At 43.9% G+C, this 18356-nt stretch overlaps 1 protein-coding gene across 1 annotated transcript in view; it reads left to right on the forward strand.

The window, feature by feature from the left end:
- LOC138645095 (cytohesin-3) overlaps positions 1-13724 on the forward strand; it is a 126173-nt gene extending 112449 nt beyond the window's left edge. Inside the window, exons 10-13 of the mRNA XM_069734149.1 lie at positions 5459-5535; positions 7502-7573; positions 9526-9680; positions 11852-13724. Of these exons, the coding sequence (XP_069590250.1) occupies positions 5459-5535; positions 7502-7573; positions 9526-9680; positions 11852-11924 (377 nt within the window). The 3' untranslated portion in view covers positions 11925-13724. The remainder of the gene's footprint in view (positions 1-5458; positions 5536-7501; positions 7574-9525; positions 9681-11851) is intronic.
- The last annotated feature ends 4632 nt before the right edge of the window (positions 13725-18356 follow it).

Raw genomic sequence — 18356 nt, forward strand, 5'->3', positions numbered from 1 at the left:
GAGTGGAAGACTTTGTCCTAAAATTAAAAACCTTTAACTTCTCACTAACTAGACTTGTGTCTGGCGGATTGGGGAACAGAGCTGCTTTTTCTCTCTACATCTGCTTCAGTACTTCTGGGTAAAGATTTCATTTGGAGTGAAAACGCAAATGCCCAAATCAGGAAAAGGACATTAGGCTCACAAGACTGGCTTTCTGCTTTTCTCGTTACCTCTTTAATTCCTTGTCCTGCTATGTCTTAGAAATCTACTTCTGATTTCTCTGTGGAAATCATTACACTCTGCCACATGTCTGGACGTCTATAATCTACAGGACAAATGTGTTGTCGCTGTCTTAAGAATATAATAGAAGGGACAAACTGGCTCCCCCGATATATAGACTTGAGGAGTTTTTAGAGAAAGCGTAAAGGGGTTTTCTGACATTAATAAATTGCTTTAGTCAGTTAAATAGCATGAAAATAAGCAACTTTGCAAATGATTTGCTTTTTCTATTTTCTGTCATTCTCTTGGTACAAGAGCTTTTATCTTACATAGTGTACAGCTAGGTTCCATAGAACTTGGTCACCAGAGCCTTGCTGAGCATGCTCAGTAGCTACATTCCAGGATACAATTTGCAGTATATCCTAATGTCCCAGCCACCTCTCTCCAGCCCATTGATTTATATTCAGCAGTAAGCTGATCACCTCCCCCCTCTCAGTTCCTGACAAACTGCTGTTAGAAATTCAGCAAAATCACCAGCTCCCACCATGAGCGATTTCCAGAGCAGCTTTAATTACTGCTCGCACTTCCCCTAGCCATGTACATATTCACATGTCTTGTAAATACAGTGATACCAGTGTAGACTCAAAACAAACCACTGACAGCTGAATGTGTTACAGCAGAACTAGTGCTGAGCATTATAGTTCTACTAATGCCACAGCTCTGCTACTCCACACAAGTGCCTGCCCCGCTAGAAACCAGAAAGTAAGGAGGCTGCAGAGTTTTGAGCTGCTCAAGAGCCAACTTGAGAGTAACCCTATAAGATGATCTTCGCAAACCAAAATTTTCTTATATTGTGGAGATTTCCTGATTCTCCTATACGAAAATATGCAGGCTAGCATAAAAGGCATGTTCTTGTAGCTATATGTTCAGGGAAGGAAGGATTGGGCATGTTGGATTTCATCATGTCCAATCTTTTATTACCCCAGGAGAAATCTCGCTGTCAAAGGCATCTGACAGCTACTTATTCTTCTCCGCCTTTTGCGAAGGCATGCTTGGTTAGTGAGTGTGCTGAAGGGCAAACAAATAGTATTTAAAGTGTATAACTACATTGATTTTTTTGGGGGGGGAATTTTTTTGGCAGTGATATTAGCGACTTCTTGTTAAGAGGTTTTGATGATGGTTTCAACAGACCAAATCCAGCGATGTATTTTATTTCTTTCCCCTATAGACCTCTTATCGGTTTCTGACCGCTCCAATAGGCAATCTTATGGAAACTTAGCCTGTATATGTAGCGAAGGCTGCTATAGTTCTGCTGCTGATTTCCTAAAGGATGACATCAGATTTGTGCCTTTAAAGTCTTATAGTTAGCTTAAAATTATTTATACCGTCTTCATTGTTTTTAAGTAATTTTACTGTTTGGAAAAAGAATTTAATTGTATTTTTTTATTTTTTTTATTTGGCTTTTAATAGTGTGTGAAAAGCAACATTTTTGCTTTCTCATAAATACTTTCCGCCCTGTGGAGCAGCGCATTATTGGAAATCAATACGATACACGTCCCTCAGGAAGCAAACAGATTAGATGTTCTCTTTTCTGATGAGCAGGACACTTGGGTTTGCTGGGGTTGCTCTTGCTAATAGGCTTGATGTATCGTCCTGCAACAGGTGGGAGCGATGAATATATAGCTGTATCTATAATATACCGTTTACCACCATCATCATACATCGGGGTTTGGTACATAAGAATCTATTGCCATCTTTATTCTTCTCAATCTCAGGAGAGCATAAGAAGGGAACAGATATCTTGATTTCAGCACTGGGTTGCTTGCTGTAGTTTTGATAAGATCATGGCTTTGTCTCTGTGATGAGCTCTGTTTAACCCCACCAGTGCCATTATTAAGTCTTCCACTTATGCTGTGCACAGGCTGATCGCGCCCAATCTCTCTGCATGGATAGTTTATGGCTTTGGATGACTACATAGTAGTAGTAGAGCTGCAGCAGATAAAACTACAGCAAGAAGCCCAAGTCATCCATACTTAGAATCCAAGTTTTTGCTCCGCAGATGAGCAGTATTAACCTTGTGACAGGTTCTCTTTGCCATCTATTCTGGAATTGCAGATAAATGGTTAAACATTACTTGGATTGGATGTAAGAAAACATTATAGTTAAGGATTGATGTTAGTGCAGAAATCTTATTGTAGTTTTTCTTGCTTGTAGTAAAGACGGGCACAGTAGTCAATCGGTGAGCTCAGCGGCTCGTGCCTTCACCGTGGGCAGAGCCGCTGAGCTCCATTACTGGCTGCAGACACCAGGAGCAAAAGTTGAGACCTGGGGAGGGTAAGCAAAGCATAGGTTGTAGCTGATTGACAGTAATTTTTCAAAACCAGAAACCCCCTCTACAGATATAGGGTTTAATCTGCAGGTACATGGTGTTACAATGATACCCACCTGCCTTACTTTTAAGTGCAGCTGCTGAGAGAACATGAACATATTTCTTCCCAGGAGCCGCCGGCTTTCAGTCTTGGGGCATGCATGAAGCCATTTCAGTCTATGGATGAACACTATGGATTGCGGCTATAATCACACCCCGACACTGTGCAGAGCTAGCTCTCGATCACCATGCCCGGGCGCTGCTCACTGCATACTGTAGCTACCCTGTGAACACCCCCATGACTGAAAGCCGGCAGCTCTCCGGAGGAAATAAGTTCACTTTCAGTGCAGCAGCCAGGAAGCATTGTAACTAATGATGAGCGCAAGGGCTTGTTACTTGAGTTTGCCTAGGGTGCTCGGGTATGCACAGAGTATCATGGGTGCTCGAGTGACAGGTCCGAGTTCCTGGGCCCATATGTTTTGCGAACACGTCACTCGAGCACCCGCGATACTTGGTGCATACCCGAGCACCCTAGGAAAACTCCAGTAATGAGCAATTGCGCTCCTCACTAATTGTAACGCTATTTACCTGTGGATTAACTCAATACCTGTAGGATAAATAGCGTTTTACGAGGTGACCGGTTCCCTTTAAAAATTCACATCTTCCTTACAATGTTTTATGCTCCTCCTTAGAAGCCATGATTGATAGTATTCCATCCATGGGCAGTATGTGTGAATTCTGTATGAGATGTAGGGTTTCCCGCTTGGTTTGCAGCGTTCGGGCTGTGCAATGATGCCTTGCAGGAAGGCTGTTCATGGCGACTCTTGGGTCTATAATATCATTTTCTCTTCCAAGATGTCTTCCAACTACAAGATCTGTAATAAAATTATTGTGTAATGACGTTAGGGCATGGATAATGGATTCATAAGTACCATCAGTCTCCGACCTGTCAACCGAAAAGAGATAAAGCTGAAAACGGAGCCCAGTCTCCCAAACTGGAATCCAATTTACCATAGGGCCTAATGCTGTAAATTGGAGAATCAACATGACTCTCCCCAGCGATGAATCCATCATTGCTCTCCTACACTGTAAGCCTTGTAAAAGCGCTCGTAATGATCATCCAACAAGGGCTGAAGACCCCTAGGTTCACACTGTAAGCCTTGTAAAAAGCGCTCGTAATAATCATCCAACAAGGGCTGAAGACCCCTAGGTTCACACTGTAAGCCTTGTAAAAAGCGCTCGTAATGATAATCCAACAAGGGCTGAAGACCCCTATGTTCACACTGTAAGCCTTTTAAAAAGCGCTCGTAATGATCATCCAACAAGGGCTGAAGACCCCTAGGTTCACACTGTAAGCCTCGTAAAAAGCGCTCGTAATAATCATCCAACAAGGGCTGAAGACCCCTAGGTTCACACTGTAAGCCTTGTAAAAAGCGCTTGTAATGATCATCCAACAAGGGCTGAAGACCCCTAGGTTCACACTGTAAGCCTTGTAAAAAGCGCTCGTAATAATCATCCAACAAGGGCTGAAGACCCCTAGGTTCACACTGTAAGCCTTGTAAAAAGCGCTCGTAATGATCATCCAACAAGGGCTGAAGACCCCTAGGTTCACACTGTAAGCCTTGTAAAAGCGCTCGTAATGATCATCCAACAAGGGCTGAAGACCCCTAGGTTCACACTGTAAGCCTTATAAAAAGCGCTCGTAATAATCATCCAACAAGGGCTGAAGACCCCTAGGTTCACACTGTAAGCCTTGTAAAAAGCGCTCGTAATGATCATCCAACAAGGGCTGAAGACCTCTAGGTTCACACTGTAAGCCTTGTAAAAAGCGCTCGTAATGATCATCCAACAAGGGCTGAAGACCCCTAGGTTCACACTGTAAGCCTTGTAAAAGCGCTCGTAATGATCATCCAACAAGGGCTGAAGACCCCTAGGTTCACACTGTAAGCCTTGTAAAAAGCGCCCGTAATGATCATCCAACAAGGGCTGAAGACCCCTAGGTTCCTTAGATGACTCTGCGATGGAGCAATGGGCAGAGAAGCATGAGTTTGCACAGCTTTTGAACACCCATGCTTACAAGTCACGCTCTTGGTCTCCATTGGCTGCTTAATTTGCTGTCATCTTCACTGTCGTGTCCAGACATCGTCTGTTTGTTCCAGACTTGCATCCGCTTTCTCTGTAATTCTGAAATGTTCTCTTAAACTTGTTTTTTATTTTTCTTTCTTACAAAGTTTTAAAAGTTTTTATGGTAGGATGGACGGCAGCATGCCTATAGCCGGTTGGTTCTCAACGGTAGAAATGGTTAAGTCCGATCTCCTCCTCGTCCATAAAATATGAAATGTAAAACAGGTGGAAGCTATTTTTGTCGTTGGAGGTTTTCTGCAATAAGTATGCCCCAGCTAATTGAGATATTGGATGACTTCATTCCAGCACACAAACTTTGCTCGGATTTTTCTCCTCGGGGATCGCTCCTGGAGTCCGTCCAGAGCTCGTCTTAACATTTGGTCACGCACAGTAGAAGACTTCAGTCTCGATGTGCCCTGTAATGTAGTCAGGGATTCTCTCTAAAAAAAGAATTCTATATCATATATATGAAATAATCGAGAACCCTTTGGGAAATTTCTAAAGACCCTTTTTTCCCCCCCTCGATATGTCATTTTTTAAAATTTATATTTCCGCTCTCAGTTTGGAGCGAGACTCCAGTAACTAATGACAATGTGCTGGATAAGTGAAAGCAGGTGTTCTTACATAAAGGACAACTCTATAACTAAAGAACGGGGGCCAGATCTCCTCCACGTGTCCTAGAAGTGAAGAGGTTAGATCTGGAGGTTCTTGTGCAGCGCGGCCATTTGTAGACTCGTTTCTTCATGGCGTGATCTTTGTGTCCTGCAGGAGGAAGAGTGAAGACGTGGAAACGCAGATGGTTCATCTTGACTGATAATTGCCTGTATTACTTTGAATACACAACGGTGAGTAGATTTGGTGTCTTCACTAAACGTTGATCATTTTCGAGAGCCGGAAGGCTGTATTATAACTGGTTGGCACACTTAAAGTGGTTCATCCCAGGAGCCAAATCTCACCGATGCGTTCTCCTTGGCACATATCCAGATGTAGACACTAACACATCTATAGGTATCTCTATGAATGAAGGTGGCACTTCACCGACAAGGGAATGGATTACACAATGATTGTGTATATCCGAAATATGGTCATCCAAATTGAGGACTTACATACTCGATTTGTTTCCAAACCTACAACTTGAGCAGCATTTGTAGAATCTTATGTAAAGGTGTTCTCCACTACTTTTGTGTTGATGACCTATCCGGGTAGGTCATGGATATCAGATCGGTGGACACCCCTGCTAATCTACTGTTCCCAGTTCTGGTGGCAGCCGGATGTGATTGGTTTCGGAACAGCACAGCTCTGTTAGCGCTATGGTGCCCGCGGCCGAATACTGCACATCGGTGGCCCTATTGGAATGAGTAGGCGTTCATCTGCCGTATACAACTACAGCCACTATCCAGTTGACAGAGCTGTCCTGGTTCCACTCCACAACTGATTGTAGTCGGGGAACTGATGATATTCAGGGGAGCCGGGTGTCGCACCCCCACGATCTGATAATGATGACCTATCTCAAGGATATGCCATCAATATAAAAGTAGTGGACGAGCCTACAACCATTTTAAAGGTGATTTACAGGTGTATAATATAATCTATCCGTTGCATAGGTGATCATTATCAGATTGAGCTTTTATTAGCGCCTTCTGTGCCGGGTGTTGGAGCACAGCGCTGTTCAATGTATAGCGGCCACTGCCAGATACTGCAGCTCAGCTCTTATTCACTGAAATTGAAGGTCTGCAGTCTTTGTGCGACTTCTGAATTGTGACACTGCGATGCATACACTGTCATGTTTCCCCCGTGGGTGGTCATCATGTGTGAGATATCTGTACTTGCTGTCATGTACTGACTAGTCTTACTGGGATTCTCTGCAGAGAATAGAATTAAGAGAACCCAGATGAGTCTAATTGTCACTATGCAAATAGCACACATGTGATCAAGTGATCACCCATCCGCATACGGAATATGGCGGTGTATGCATCGCACAGTGTCACAATTCTGCACTTTGCAGCCACATAAAGTGACTGCAGATTTGTCAGTTCAGCCTGGACAACCCCTTTAAATAGGAGCTGAGCTGCAGTTCTCATGAGCAGCCACTATATGTTGAATGGAGCTCTTCCAGCTTGTACACTGCTTACATCTGGCTACAGACAAACCTAATAACTGCTGATCGGTGGGTACACATGGGGTCAGACCCCCACTGATCTGATATGATGGCTCTTCAATATGATATGCCTGCACGAAACACCCCCTTTCAAAATGCAGCCACCAGAGCAATCATCTATTTTTTTTTTTATGGCTACAAGTAGCCATGTATTTCTCCTGCAGTGACCACTGCTGGAGAGTGTTGGTACTGCATGGTGGATAGTTAGATGGAAGGCCATCTTTTTTAAAACAAGAACTCCTAGGATCCGCTAGAGCACAAGACACTCCTTCAGAGTAGCTCTCCATAAAAAAAAACCAACGTACTGAAAAGTATCTGATGCGGCTATGCTACTTTCTAAACATACTTGTTCACCTCCAATCCTGATCATGTTCAATTGACACAACTTGCTCTTATTTCTGCGACGCCGTGCTCGTTTTTCTGCGACGCCGCGCTCTTATTTCTTTTACATTTTGGTTGGTTCTCGAGCCCCGTTCTTTATATCTTGCATTGTACCTCCCCCTGGTGGAGAATACAAGATTTGCGCGATTTAGAGGTCATTGCAAATATACTGTACATATATCTCTTTATACATATTTATTCTGTTTATTTTTTTTCTCTGCAATTAGAATTTCACTTTTACTTGTTCATTCTTACACTGTATGCTTTTACAGGACAAAGAACCAAGAGGTATAATTCCTTTGGAAAATTTGAGTATCAGAGAAGTTGAAGATCCTCGCAAACCAGTGAGTATTTTTTATGTATTTGCATAGCGCCATCATATACCACAGCGCGGCGCAGTCATTAACATCACTGTGCCCATTGGGGCTCTCAGTCTAATTTCATTATCAGTATCACTTTGTGGTGTGAGATAAAATCAGAGCATCAGGAGGATTTTTTTTTTTCTAAAGATATTTTAAGCCTTTTTCTTTTTCATGGCACCCCTTTATTTCAAGACTGGGGTCAATGGGATGTTTCCGTGCACAGTTTAAGTTTGGACATAATGTGTAGGGTCCTGTGCCATTGAGAAGGGGAGTGGTAATGGCCGGTGTAGACATACACTTCCGGGAGGAATAACAGAGGAACGGGCACAATGCAGAATCTAAGAAAAGCTGTTCCAGGACGGTTGTTACATGGGGATACAAGTATTTAGTATCACAACCACATTTGCAGTTCCATTTCTCTAGCTTACTGCAGACAGATTTCCTTGTGATATGATGGAGCCATAACTTTCTGGCACAAAGTTCATAGTTTTTAAGGTTGAAAGAAGACACAAGTCCATCGAGTTTAACCTATAACCCAACAAGGGAAACTGTATCCACATTTCTGTAACAGATTAACATCTTAAAACCTGCTTACGAGCTCTTCTGGTGACCCGTGACTGCAGCCAACATGACTAGATGGATAATGGGGTTACTAAATATGTGTATACTCTATATGATAGTAAGGGATCGTGTGGTAGTAAAGCATATGATGCCTTTTCTACACTTCCCCACGCTGCAGTAAAGCATATGATGCCTTTTCTACACTTCCCCACGCAGCAGTAAAGCATATGATGCCTTTTCTACACTTCCCCGCGCAGCAGTAAAGCATATGATGCCTTTTCTACACTTCCCCACGCTGCAGTAAAGCATATGATGCCTTTTCTACACTTCCCCACGCAGCAGTAAAGCATATGATGCCTTTTCTACACTTCCCCGCGCAGCAGTAAAGCATATGATGCCTTTTCTACACTTCACCGTGCAGCAGTAAAGCATATGATGCCTTTTCTACACTTCCCCGCGCAGCAGTAAAGCATATGATGCCTTTTCTACACTTCCCCACGTTGCAGTAAAGCATATGATGCCTTTGCTACACTTCCCCACGCAGCAGTAAAGCATATGATGCCTTTTCTACACTTCCCCATGCAGCAGTAAAGCATATGCCTTTTCTACACTTCCCTGCACAGCAGTAAAGCATATGATGCCTTTTCTACACTTCCCCACGCTGCAGTAAAGCATATGATGCCTTTGCTACACTTCCCCACGCTGCAGTAAAGCATATGATGCCTTTTCTACACTTCCCCGCACAGCAGTAAAGCACATGATGCCTTTTCTACACTTCCGCCACGCAGCAGTAAAGCATATGATGCCTTTTCTACACTTCCCCACGCTGCAGTAAAGCACATGATGCCTTTTCTACACTTCCCCCACGCTGCAGTAAAGCTTATGATGCCTTTTCTACACTTCCCCGCGCAGCAGTAAAGCATATGATGCCTTTTCTACACTTCCCCATGCAGCAGTAAAGCATATGATGCCTTTTCTACACTTCCCCATGCAGCAGTAAAGCATATGATGCCTTTGCTACACTTCCCCACACTGCAGTAAAGCATATGATGCCTTTTCTACACTTCACCGCGCAGCAGTAAAGCATACCATGCCTTTTCTACACTTCCCCGCACAGCAGTAAAGCACATGATGCCTTTTCTACACTTCCCCACGCTGCAGTAAAGCACATGATGCCTTTTCTACACTTCCCCCACGCAGCAGTAAAGCATATGATGCCTTTTCTACACTTCCCCCACGCAGCAGTAAAGCATATGATGCCTTTTCTACATTTCCCCCACGCAGCAGTAAAGCATATGATGCCTTTGTGACCTGGCAGACACCACCGATAATGTATCTCTAATCTATTTATTAATTTTTTTTTAATATTCCAGAACTGTTTTGAGCTATTCAATCCAAGCCACAAAGGACAAGTTATCAAAGCTTGTAAGACAGAAGCAGATGGGAGAGTGGTGGAGGGAAACCATGTTGTGTACAGAATATCTGCACCTACACCCGAGGAGAAAGAAGAATGGATAAAGTCTATCAAGTGAGTCATGGCCACTAGTTAGTGATAAGTCACGGAGCTACACGTAGAAATCCTGAGGAGCTTTTACTAGTCAAACTCTGCAGATAAATGGTGTAACGCCTTCAAGATCACATACCCAGCTAGGCTCAGCTACATGCACTAACAATGGGCTGAACGAATGTTTGATTCCCATCCTTGGTCCTTGTAAATATGGTGGCAATTACACTTGTTTGTGACTGATTGCAAGCTGTATGCAGCCTAACAGTCCGTTTACATTAGACAACCTGACCCATCAGTCGGCTGCATGTTTACTGATCAACGATCATTTAAAGCAGTGGTCCCCAACTCCAAGCCTCGAGGGCCGCCAACAGTGCAGGTCTTCAGAATTTCCTTAGTATTGCACAGGGGTTGGAATCATCACCTGTGCAGATGATCACATTACCACCGATGCAATACTAAAGAAATCCTGAAAACCTGCACTGTTGGCGGCCCTCGAGGCCTGGAGTTGGGGACCCCTGATTTAAAGAGAATGTCTGCAGGTTTTTGCTACCTCATCTGAGAGCAGCACGATGCAGGCAAAGAGAAGCTGAATCCAACGTTGTATCACTTAGTTTACTGGGTGCAGCCGTTCTGACACATTCGGAGCTTTTAGCTTTAGAATGAAGCAGAGCTGAGGAAGATAACTCCGCCCACACCACAGCTAAGCCCGCCCACACCAGGCTTTGTATATACATGGTCCATAGACTATGAGCTGCGTATCACAGAAAGGGGCGTTGCCGGATTAGTCCAACAATGTGAATCTCTTAGTGATAAATCCTTCAGTTAGTAAACGGCTCGCTCTTGACAAGCGACATCCCTGAATTCTGTGTTTTAGCCGCTATCTCCCGTTGTCTTCAGATTACACAGCAAAAACCTGCTGACGTATTCCATTTAATAGCGTGTTCAAGTAGGCCAACCACACTTCCGATGGATACAGAACGTTCATTGACAGATCATTCTGTGCACAAATGTAGTAATTGTTCTCGGCAGCACATGTCCTATTTACATAGGACAATGTGCTGCTGAGAACAATGATTTTTAAGCACAATGGGCATTTTGCTTGTTCGTGTGATTGGCATCCTCTTTACACTGCTCATTCCCGATAATCGTGCAGTGTAAATGCACCGTAAGAAGTCGTGAGCGGCACATCTTGCCACGTAAACAGGAGGTGTGCTGTATTGACCAGTACCTCTGCCCAGTCATCCCATAACCAACTTGGTCTATCATTAATTGTTGCTCATCTGGTACAAATCTACTTGGATTAGGGCACTTTCCCCCACTACTAACTTGACCTATATACCTGACTTCTATATAACTGCTCTTAATTTTAAAGCTTTAGTTTTATTGTTCATGATTTTTCATCAAAAGTAAAATTGCAGCATTACTGGGACTCGCTCAGCTCTTGTTTTACTATGGGACATTTCAGCCATAGGCATTTATCACCGGTCCTCTGAATAAGTGATGAATGATAGTTCGGTGCCCAGATCTTAATCCTCTGTCCTCCTCAGCCACATATTTGTGCCTTAGAAGAGTTTGTATCGAGCAATGGCAGAGAGTGTAATATTCCTTGGCTGACCATTGCATCTACGGTCCTCAACATTGGTCATCTCATGGTGCTTCTTCAAAAGACCTTGAACGGCACATGTTGAAACCTCAGTCATCTTAGACATCTTTGCCTGGGAGAGACCTTGCTGATGCAGTATAACTACCTTGTGTCTTGCTGCTGTGCTCAGTCTCTCTATGGTGTATGACCTTTGATATGAAACTGTCTTCCACAACCTCACCTTTGTAATAGTTTGGCTGTTCCTTACTCCGTTTTAAGCCTCCTACACTGCTGTTTCTGTTTCACTTAATAACTTTTGAAAGTTTTCTTACTTTGCAGCATTTTTTCCACCTCTGCCTAAAGCTCATTTAGTGATTTGCTACTACAGTGTGCATTTTCTGCCTGCATTTCAGGACGCAGATCTGCGGCATGTCCGCCCTGCGAGAACATACCCAATAGCGTAGATTGCCCAATAATACCGAGCACACATGTCGCGCACTACAGAACGATGCTAGGTTATGCCAGGGGTGGGGGAGGGGGCTAATTTAATAATTAGCGTTAATCTGTGGTGTGTTTTCCCCTAATGTGTTTTTGTTCGGTCTTCCTACAGAGCAAGTATTAGTAAAGATCCCTTCTATGACATGCTCGCGACAAGGAAGAGGAGAATCGCTAATAAGAAATAACCTACGTGATGATGATGGTAGCGTCACTCCTGGTACGAGTTGAAGGACCAATCTTAAACCTGGACTTAAAATGCCATAACAGGCGCCACAAGACACGCTCCTTCCAGTGGGAAAGTCTACCATACTGGTATCCACTGCGAATCTCAGCACTGTGCTATCCAGATTCCCCACAGTTTTTGTATTTATTTCCTTTTACTTTGGGCGTCCGACCATTGTAAACTTGATGACGCCTTCATGGTGATGTAAATAGCTCCTGGCACACAACACTATGTCCATACCCAGAGTGCATACATGTCTGATTTCATGTTCCCCTTCCTTTTCTAACATGGCAGCTATGTAGAAGGTATTAAACGCTCAGACTAGGCGCGGTGCAAGCATAGCATTGCTCCAGCGGGCCATGGCTATCCCATAAGCTGCTGACATCAGTGCATTCCCTCATTGTTCCCCGAAGGAAAGAACAAGCCTACTGCAACCGGCTTTGAAAATTTGGTTCATTTCACATCCGGATAATCTCCAAATAGCCACTGAATATAAGCTAACTTGTCGTCTGTACAGTCTTTGTATTTTATATATACGTTACATATATATTGACGCTACATATAATTAACAGCGGGGGTATTACACAATTGTGCCTGCTATGGAGCAAGACAGTATTGTTGTATAGAGCGCCTCCAGCTGATGACCAAGAGGACGAGTGCATCCCTCCATCCATGCATGATCACATAGTGCGGTGTGTATCCCACCGCAGCCATGAAAATAGTAGGAATTATGCCTTAAGCAGCCAAAATCTGTGACCCCAATGTTTCAAAGGCCTTTTTTTTCCTTGCCGATTGAGCCATTGGGTATGTTGCCCGTGGTGTGGAGATGGAGAGAAGACCCACCTGTGGTGTGGAGATGGAGGAACGGCCCTCCTGTGGTGTGGAGATGGATGGACGGCCCTCCTGTGGTGTGGAGATGGAGGGACGACCCTCCTGTGGTGTGGAGACTGAGGGACGACCCTCCTGTGGTGTGGAGATGGATGGACGGCCCTCCTGTGGTGTGGAGATGGAGGAACGGCCCTCCTGTGGTGTGGAGACTGAGGGACGACCCACCTGTGGTGTGGAGATGGATGGATGGCCCTCCTGTGGTGTGGAGATGGAGGGACGACCCACCTGTGGTGTGGAGACTGAGGGACAACCCACCTGTGGTGTGGAGATGGATGGACGGCCCTCCTGTGGTGTGGAGATGGAGGGACGACCCTCCTGTGGTGTGGAGATGGAGGAACGGCCTCCTGTGGTGTGGAGATGGAGGGACGACCCTCCTGTGGTGTGGAGATGGAGGGACGACCCTCCTGTGGTGTGGAGATGGAGGAACGGCCCTCCTGTGGTGTGGAGATGGATGGACGGCCCTCCTGTGGTGTGGAGATGGAGGAACGGCCCTCCTGTGGTGTGGAGATGGAGGGACGACCCTCCTGTGGTGTGGAGATGGAGGGACGACCCTCCTGTGGTGTGGAGATGGAGGGACGATCCTCCTGTGGTGTGGAGATGGAGGGACGATCCTCCTGTGGTGTGGAGATGGAGGGACGACCCTCCTGTGGTGTGGAGACTGAGGGACGACCCTCCTGTGGTGTGGAGACTGAGGGACGACCCTCCTGTGGTGTGGAGACTGAGGGACGACCCTCCTGTGGTGTGGAGATGGAGGGACTACCCTCCTGTGGTGTGGAGACTGAGGGACGATCCGCCTGTGGTGTGGAGACTGAGGGACGACCCGCCTGTGGTGTGGAGATGGAGGGACGACCCTTCTGTGGTGTGGAGGTGAAGGTACCCATCCACTCACACAGGACCTCAACCTCTAAGCTGTCCCTGATGTAATGGTATATGTAGCTGACTTTATGCAATGTTTCTTCAATTGTGTGGATACAGGTGGTTTATATTGTTACGTTGTGAATTTTGTCTATAAAATAATAGTTTATTTTTGCAGCAAAAAAAGTAAAAAACAAGAGATGACTTTTGCCAGTAAAGCCACCGGAAATGAGCACAGATCCAGGAGAGCCATGCATGTTAGTTCCATGGGTGGACATAGTTATATGTAGAACTATTGTAACCCTATTTTGTTTTATTCTGCCTGTTACCTGTCTACCTGGCACCTGTTCTTAACCCCAAAATCGTTCTAGAACCTGAGATTGTTAACGAACCCCCTCTAGGAGATGGTGCTTGAGATCAGATAATGGCCTTACAAGTGTTCTGTACAAGCCGTTTACTGGCATAGCCCCTTCCTCAGATATATAGAAGGTGCGTTACATGGTGACGTGTGTGTACACTGTGTATATGTAAAGGGTTAAATATTCAATAGAAGGTATGGTAGCCTGGGCACACATTTCATCCACTTCTCTGTATGTGTGACGTTACCCTGACACATGTAGTGAGCAGCTATAGACGTCCACTGGGAATTTAAAGGGACGCCCTCATTCTGTCGTGTAGTGTCAATGTTATATATTTGGGCACCAGTATATGATGGCAAAACGTAATGGTGGGACATAGTCCAGATACTTGTCTGCTGAATTATTTGGTCACCGATGCCTGCAAATGCTTCATTAGCCCAATGGATTGGGCTGCGTACGTGCAAAATTATTTTTCACAAATTTTATATAAAGTTGGGCATGGTGTGGAATCTCTTTCCAAGCTCGGAATTGGAGAAGATCGCCATGCTATATATGTCAGTAAACAGGCCGATCAATCAGCAAAGTGAAAACTAAAGGTGGCCGTACACATTGGTCTAGAGCTCGGCAAAACCAAAATGTTCATTCATTAATGAAACGTAATAATTTAGCCGACCGATGACAAATCGTTATCATTTGCTAAGAAATTAGCTCTGTTTCCAGATTTCCATCCAATAATTGCTGGCTATAGTTCTGTGAAAGAACAATCCTAGAAAGATCATTCACCAGGACAGTGAACATATAGGGGCCAACATGGACTGAGATGTGTGCGACTACATCCGCGTAACCATCATTCACCCGAAAATCATATGTTCATTGTTTATTTGCCCATCAACCTTCTTCTACCTAAGTGTATGTAAGATGGACGGGGATCGGATCGTAGTGCACGGACTGGCCGGCGGCTATCTCAACTCTCGCGTGACCTCTTCATGTATTTCTGTGCAGGTGGGTAGAGCCGCCGGCCAGTCCGTACACTGCGTTCCCATCTCTGTCTGATTTATACGGCCGTCTGACTCTTACCCAATTTCTATTCCTTTAAGTGGTTCATATATGACCTCCTCTACCCCCCCCCATCCGCAATGTTTTTGGCAGCAGACTCAACCTATATGTTCAATTACGTATCTAAATGACCAAACTCCATTGTAAGTCCCAGACTCCAATAACGGGGCGGTGTTACTGACGGCAATGTGTGTTAGTCTCCCAATTGTTTCCATATACTATAGACATGTACAACACAATAGATCCTCGTTGACGGAGGTCCCGGATTCCTCTCTAGGGACTGTGGAGTCATTACTTGTACTTAAAGTAGTTTTAAGGCATCAAGGCAGTTTGAAGGCATCAGCAGATCTGGAAGTGGCAAGTGCCTTCATCATTTGCTGTGAAAACCCGTTATCTGACCACGCCGATCTGTCCAGGGTGATTGTATAAAAAATGTGGTGGTCTAATGCGGGGACCATATGTAAAGAGTGTCTTACTGAGGCTCACTGCAGATGACTTGCATCTTGTGCCGGACATAAGATAGCCCTCCACTGTAGGCTTGTCCCGGTCTCTCGACAGGTTCACTTAGATGACTGAGCGGGCATGTTTCAATAGAGATGGCGATCGGTATGTAGCCGCCAGCATGGCTGGCCAGATGTACCCCAATGTCTGACAATAAGGGTCAGTCCGGATACCTCCATGCACATAGGATTTTGGTTGATGGCCAGTTTTAGAAAAGGTAGTTTTTCTTCTAACACAATGGAAAGTCGTCACTTTAGCCCCTTACAATAAAAAAGTAACATTTAGGCTTTTTTCTTCTTTGAGTACAAGAGATAAACTCTGCTATATCTGATTCTCATCCATTTTCGGTCGTGTTTTGAGATTTTACCAGTCTGCAGGATTAGTTTGTCTCTTATTTAAAAAAAATAAAAATCCAAGCATCTCCTACACATCAAACAATAAAAAACTGAGAGTAAATGGGGTACGTGCCGTGTTTTTTTTTGTTTTTGTGCTTTTGTGCTACCGACATGTGAACGTGCTCATAGACCTTTATGGGTAGTTCTAGTTCCCCGAGGCTGTTCGACAGCCTCAACACACGCAGGGTTTGCTTAACAAAGCCGCCAGACTTGCAGGGGCAGCTATTCCAGCATTTTTCTTTTTTTAACACGCCAAAATACTCTTAGTTTGGCTATTAGTGATGAGCGAGCCAAACGGTTATTCCCGATTTGTAAAAGACTTGCTACCTACTATTGTGGAAGGTCGCTTGTGACTTGCTTCCCCAGAGGGAGAAATTGGAGTTAAAGGGATATTCCCATCTCTAAGATTCTATCCCAGTATGCAGTATAGTTCTTCTGATTCGCTATATCATTTACCCCATGTGCAGGGCATTGCAGTAGCTTAGGTATCCATGGTTACGACCACAAGCAACTAACTGTCACTGTGTGTGTTGAAGTAACCATGGATGCCTAAGCTACTACAATGCCTTGCACATGGGGTAAACGACATAGCGAAGCAGAAGAACTATCCTAAATTTCTAATTGGAGGTATTTGTTAATATTATTATTATTACACCTACTACATATTGGGGTAGGATCTTGGAGATGGGAATACATCTTTAAGTCTTGACTGCTACATCTGTGTAAGTGCCCTTGTTGCCTACATGAGTAGTGATTCTTTGAACCCACGTTATGCAATCATAGCTGACTGGACGACCATCACTGGCTTTGTAATCGCCTATCTAGTTTTTCTAGTACACATTATTGTATTAGGGCCCCATGGTGCAACATATTACTTCTGTAGCTTCTTCAGTGATTCTTCGTGCTCCTACATTTTCCTTTTAAATTGCTTGATGTCCATTCAAGCTGCCATGTAGACATAGTTCAGGACGGACATTCGCTCCACGTTCAGTTTGTGCTATATATATATATATATATATATATATATATATATATATATATAATGTAATATATATATTCCAAAGAGGAAGGGTAAGGTTTGCATTTCAGGGAGGGGTGTCTAGCGGACGGTGCCTGAGCCTGCTGTGCGTACATATGACCCTACTGTGGCGATTATTTGCAGTGACTTTTTTGTTACTTTTCTTGCACTGAGCAGCATTTGCTTCACATTTTCATTCCTTCTAAGAGTATACAAATCGCTAAAAAAATATAAAGAAATAATAATACAAAAAAAAATAAAAAATTACATCCAGGATTTAGCTGGCCTAAATCTTGTGTTGAGAAGAAAAATGAAGAACTTTTTTTAGGTCGTTGAAGCAATTTGTGCTTTTACAATGCAACATTTATATTTTCCAGAATCATTCTCCGTTTCGGCAAATCCATTTATACGTAGATCTACTTGTGCTATGGAGCGGTCTATAGGCCGCTCTCACCCTGGAGTTTATGTGGGTATTTAGTCTTTTATTTATTTTTTAGTAAATCCAGAATGTTTCTATTTGCATTGAAATTTAATTTTAAAATGTAAATATTGTACAGTTGTATATTCCATAGATTATGTGCAAAAATGTAAACCCGATTTCTTTGCATGAAGGATTCTGTATCTTTTCTGAGTATATCACTCAAAATCCAGAATAATTAGGGGGGAGGGGGGAGAATTGCAAATACTGTTACCTTTCTTGGAATATAATTAAAGGCGTATATTGTTCAAACCGGCTTGGTCTTTCTTTTTTTTGTCATTCAGCAACAATTTTTAATGTTTTGTTTTGCAGAATACAGGCTGCTGTAAATCATGTTTGTACCGACAGTCGATTAATGGCCTGTTTAGGCAGGCATGTGGCATTTAATGTATGCCCAGAGCGATCAGTAATAGATTATTGTGTGCACATAGCCGATGTGTTCTCACCAGCACGTGTCCTGTTTACACAGCCTTCTCCATACAGGGCAGATACGGACAGTAATACATAGCCGGCATCTGCTTGTAACAAGCCTTTATCACTGTTATTTCAGTATTTAAATGCTGCTGTCAATCACTAACTGTGGCATTTTGCTAATGAAAATCGCCAGTGCACATGCTCATTGGCTCCCCGCAACGTGATCGCAGGGAGACTGATGGGTTACAGTGACAGCAGGAGGCGTGCTGAAGGCTTCCTCCGTTTCTGCCATCTTGCTATTCCTGTATGATGATCAATTCTGAACATATTTCTTCAATTCTACTCCCAATGAAATTTGGCAAATTTTGCAAAAACAATATTCGCTGCCGATTGTAATCGGAACCGAATTTTGAAAAATTTCCCTTAACTC

Source organism: Ranitomeya imitator, chromosome 7 (assembly GCF_032444005.1).
Source record: "Ranitomeya imitator isolate aRanImi1 chromosome 7, aRanImi1.pri, whole genome shotgun sequence".
NCBI lineage: Eukaryota > Metazoa > Chordata > Amphibia > Anura > Dendrobatidae > Ranitomeya > Ranitomeya imitator.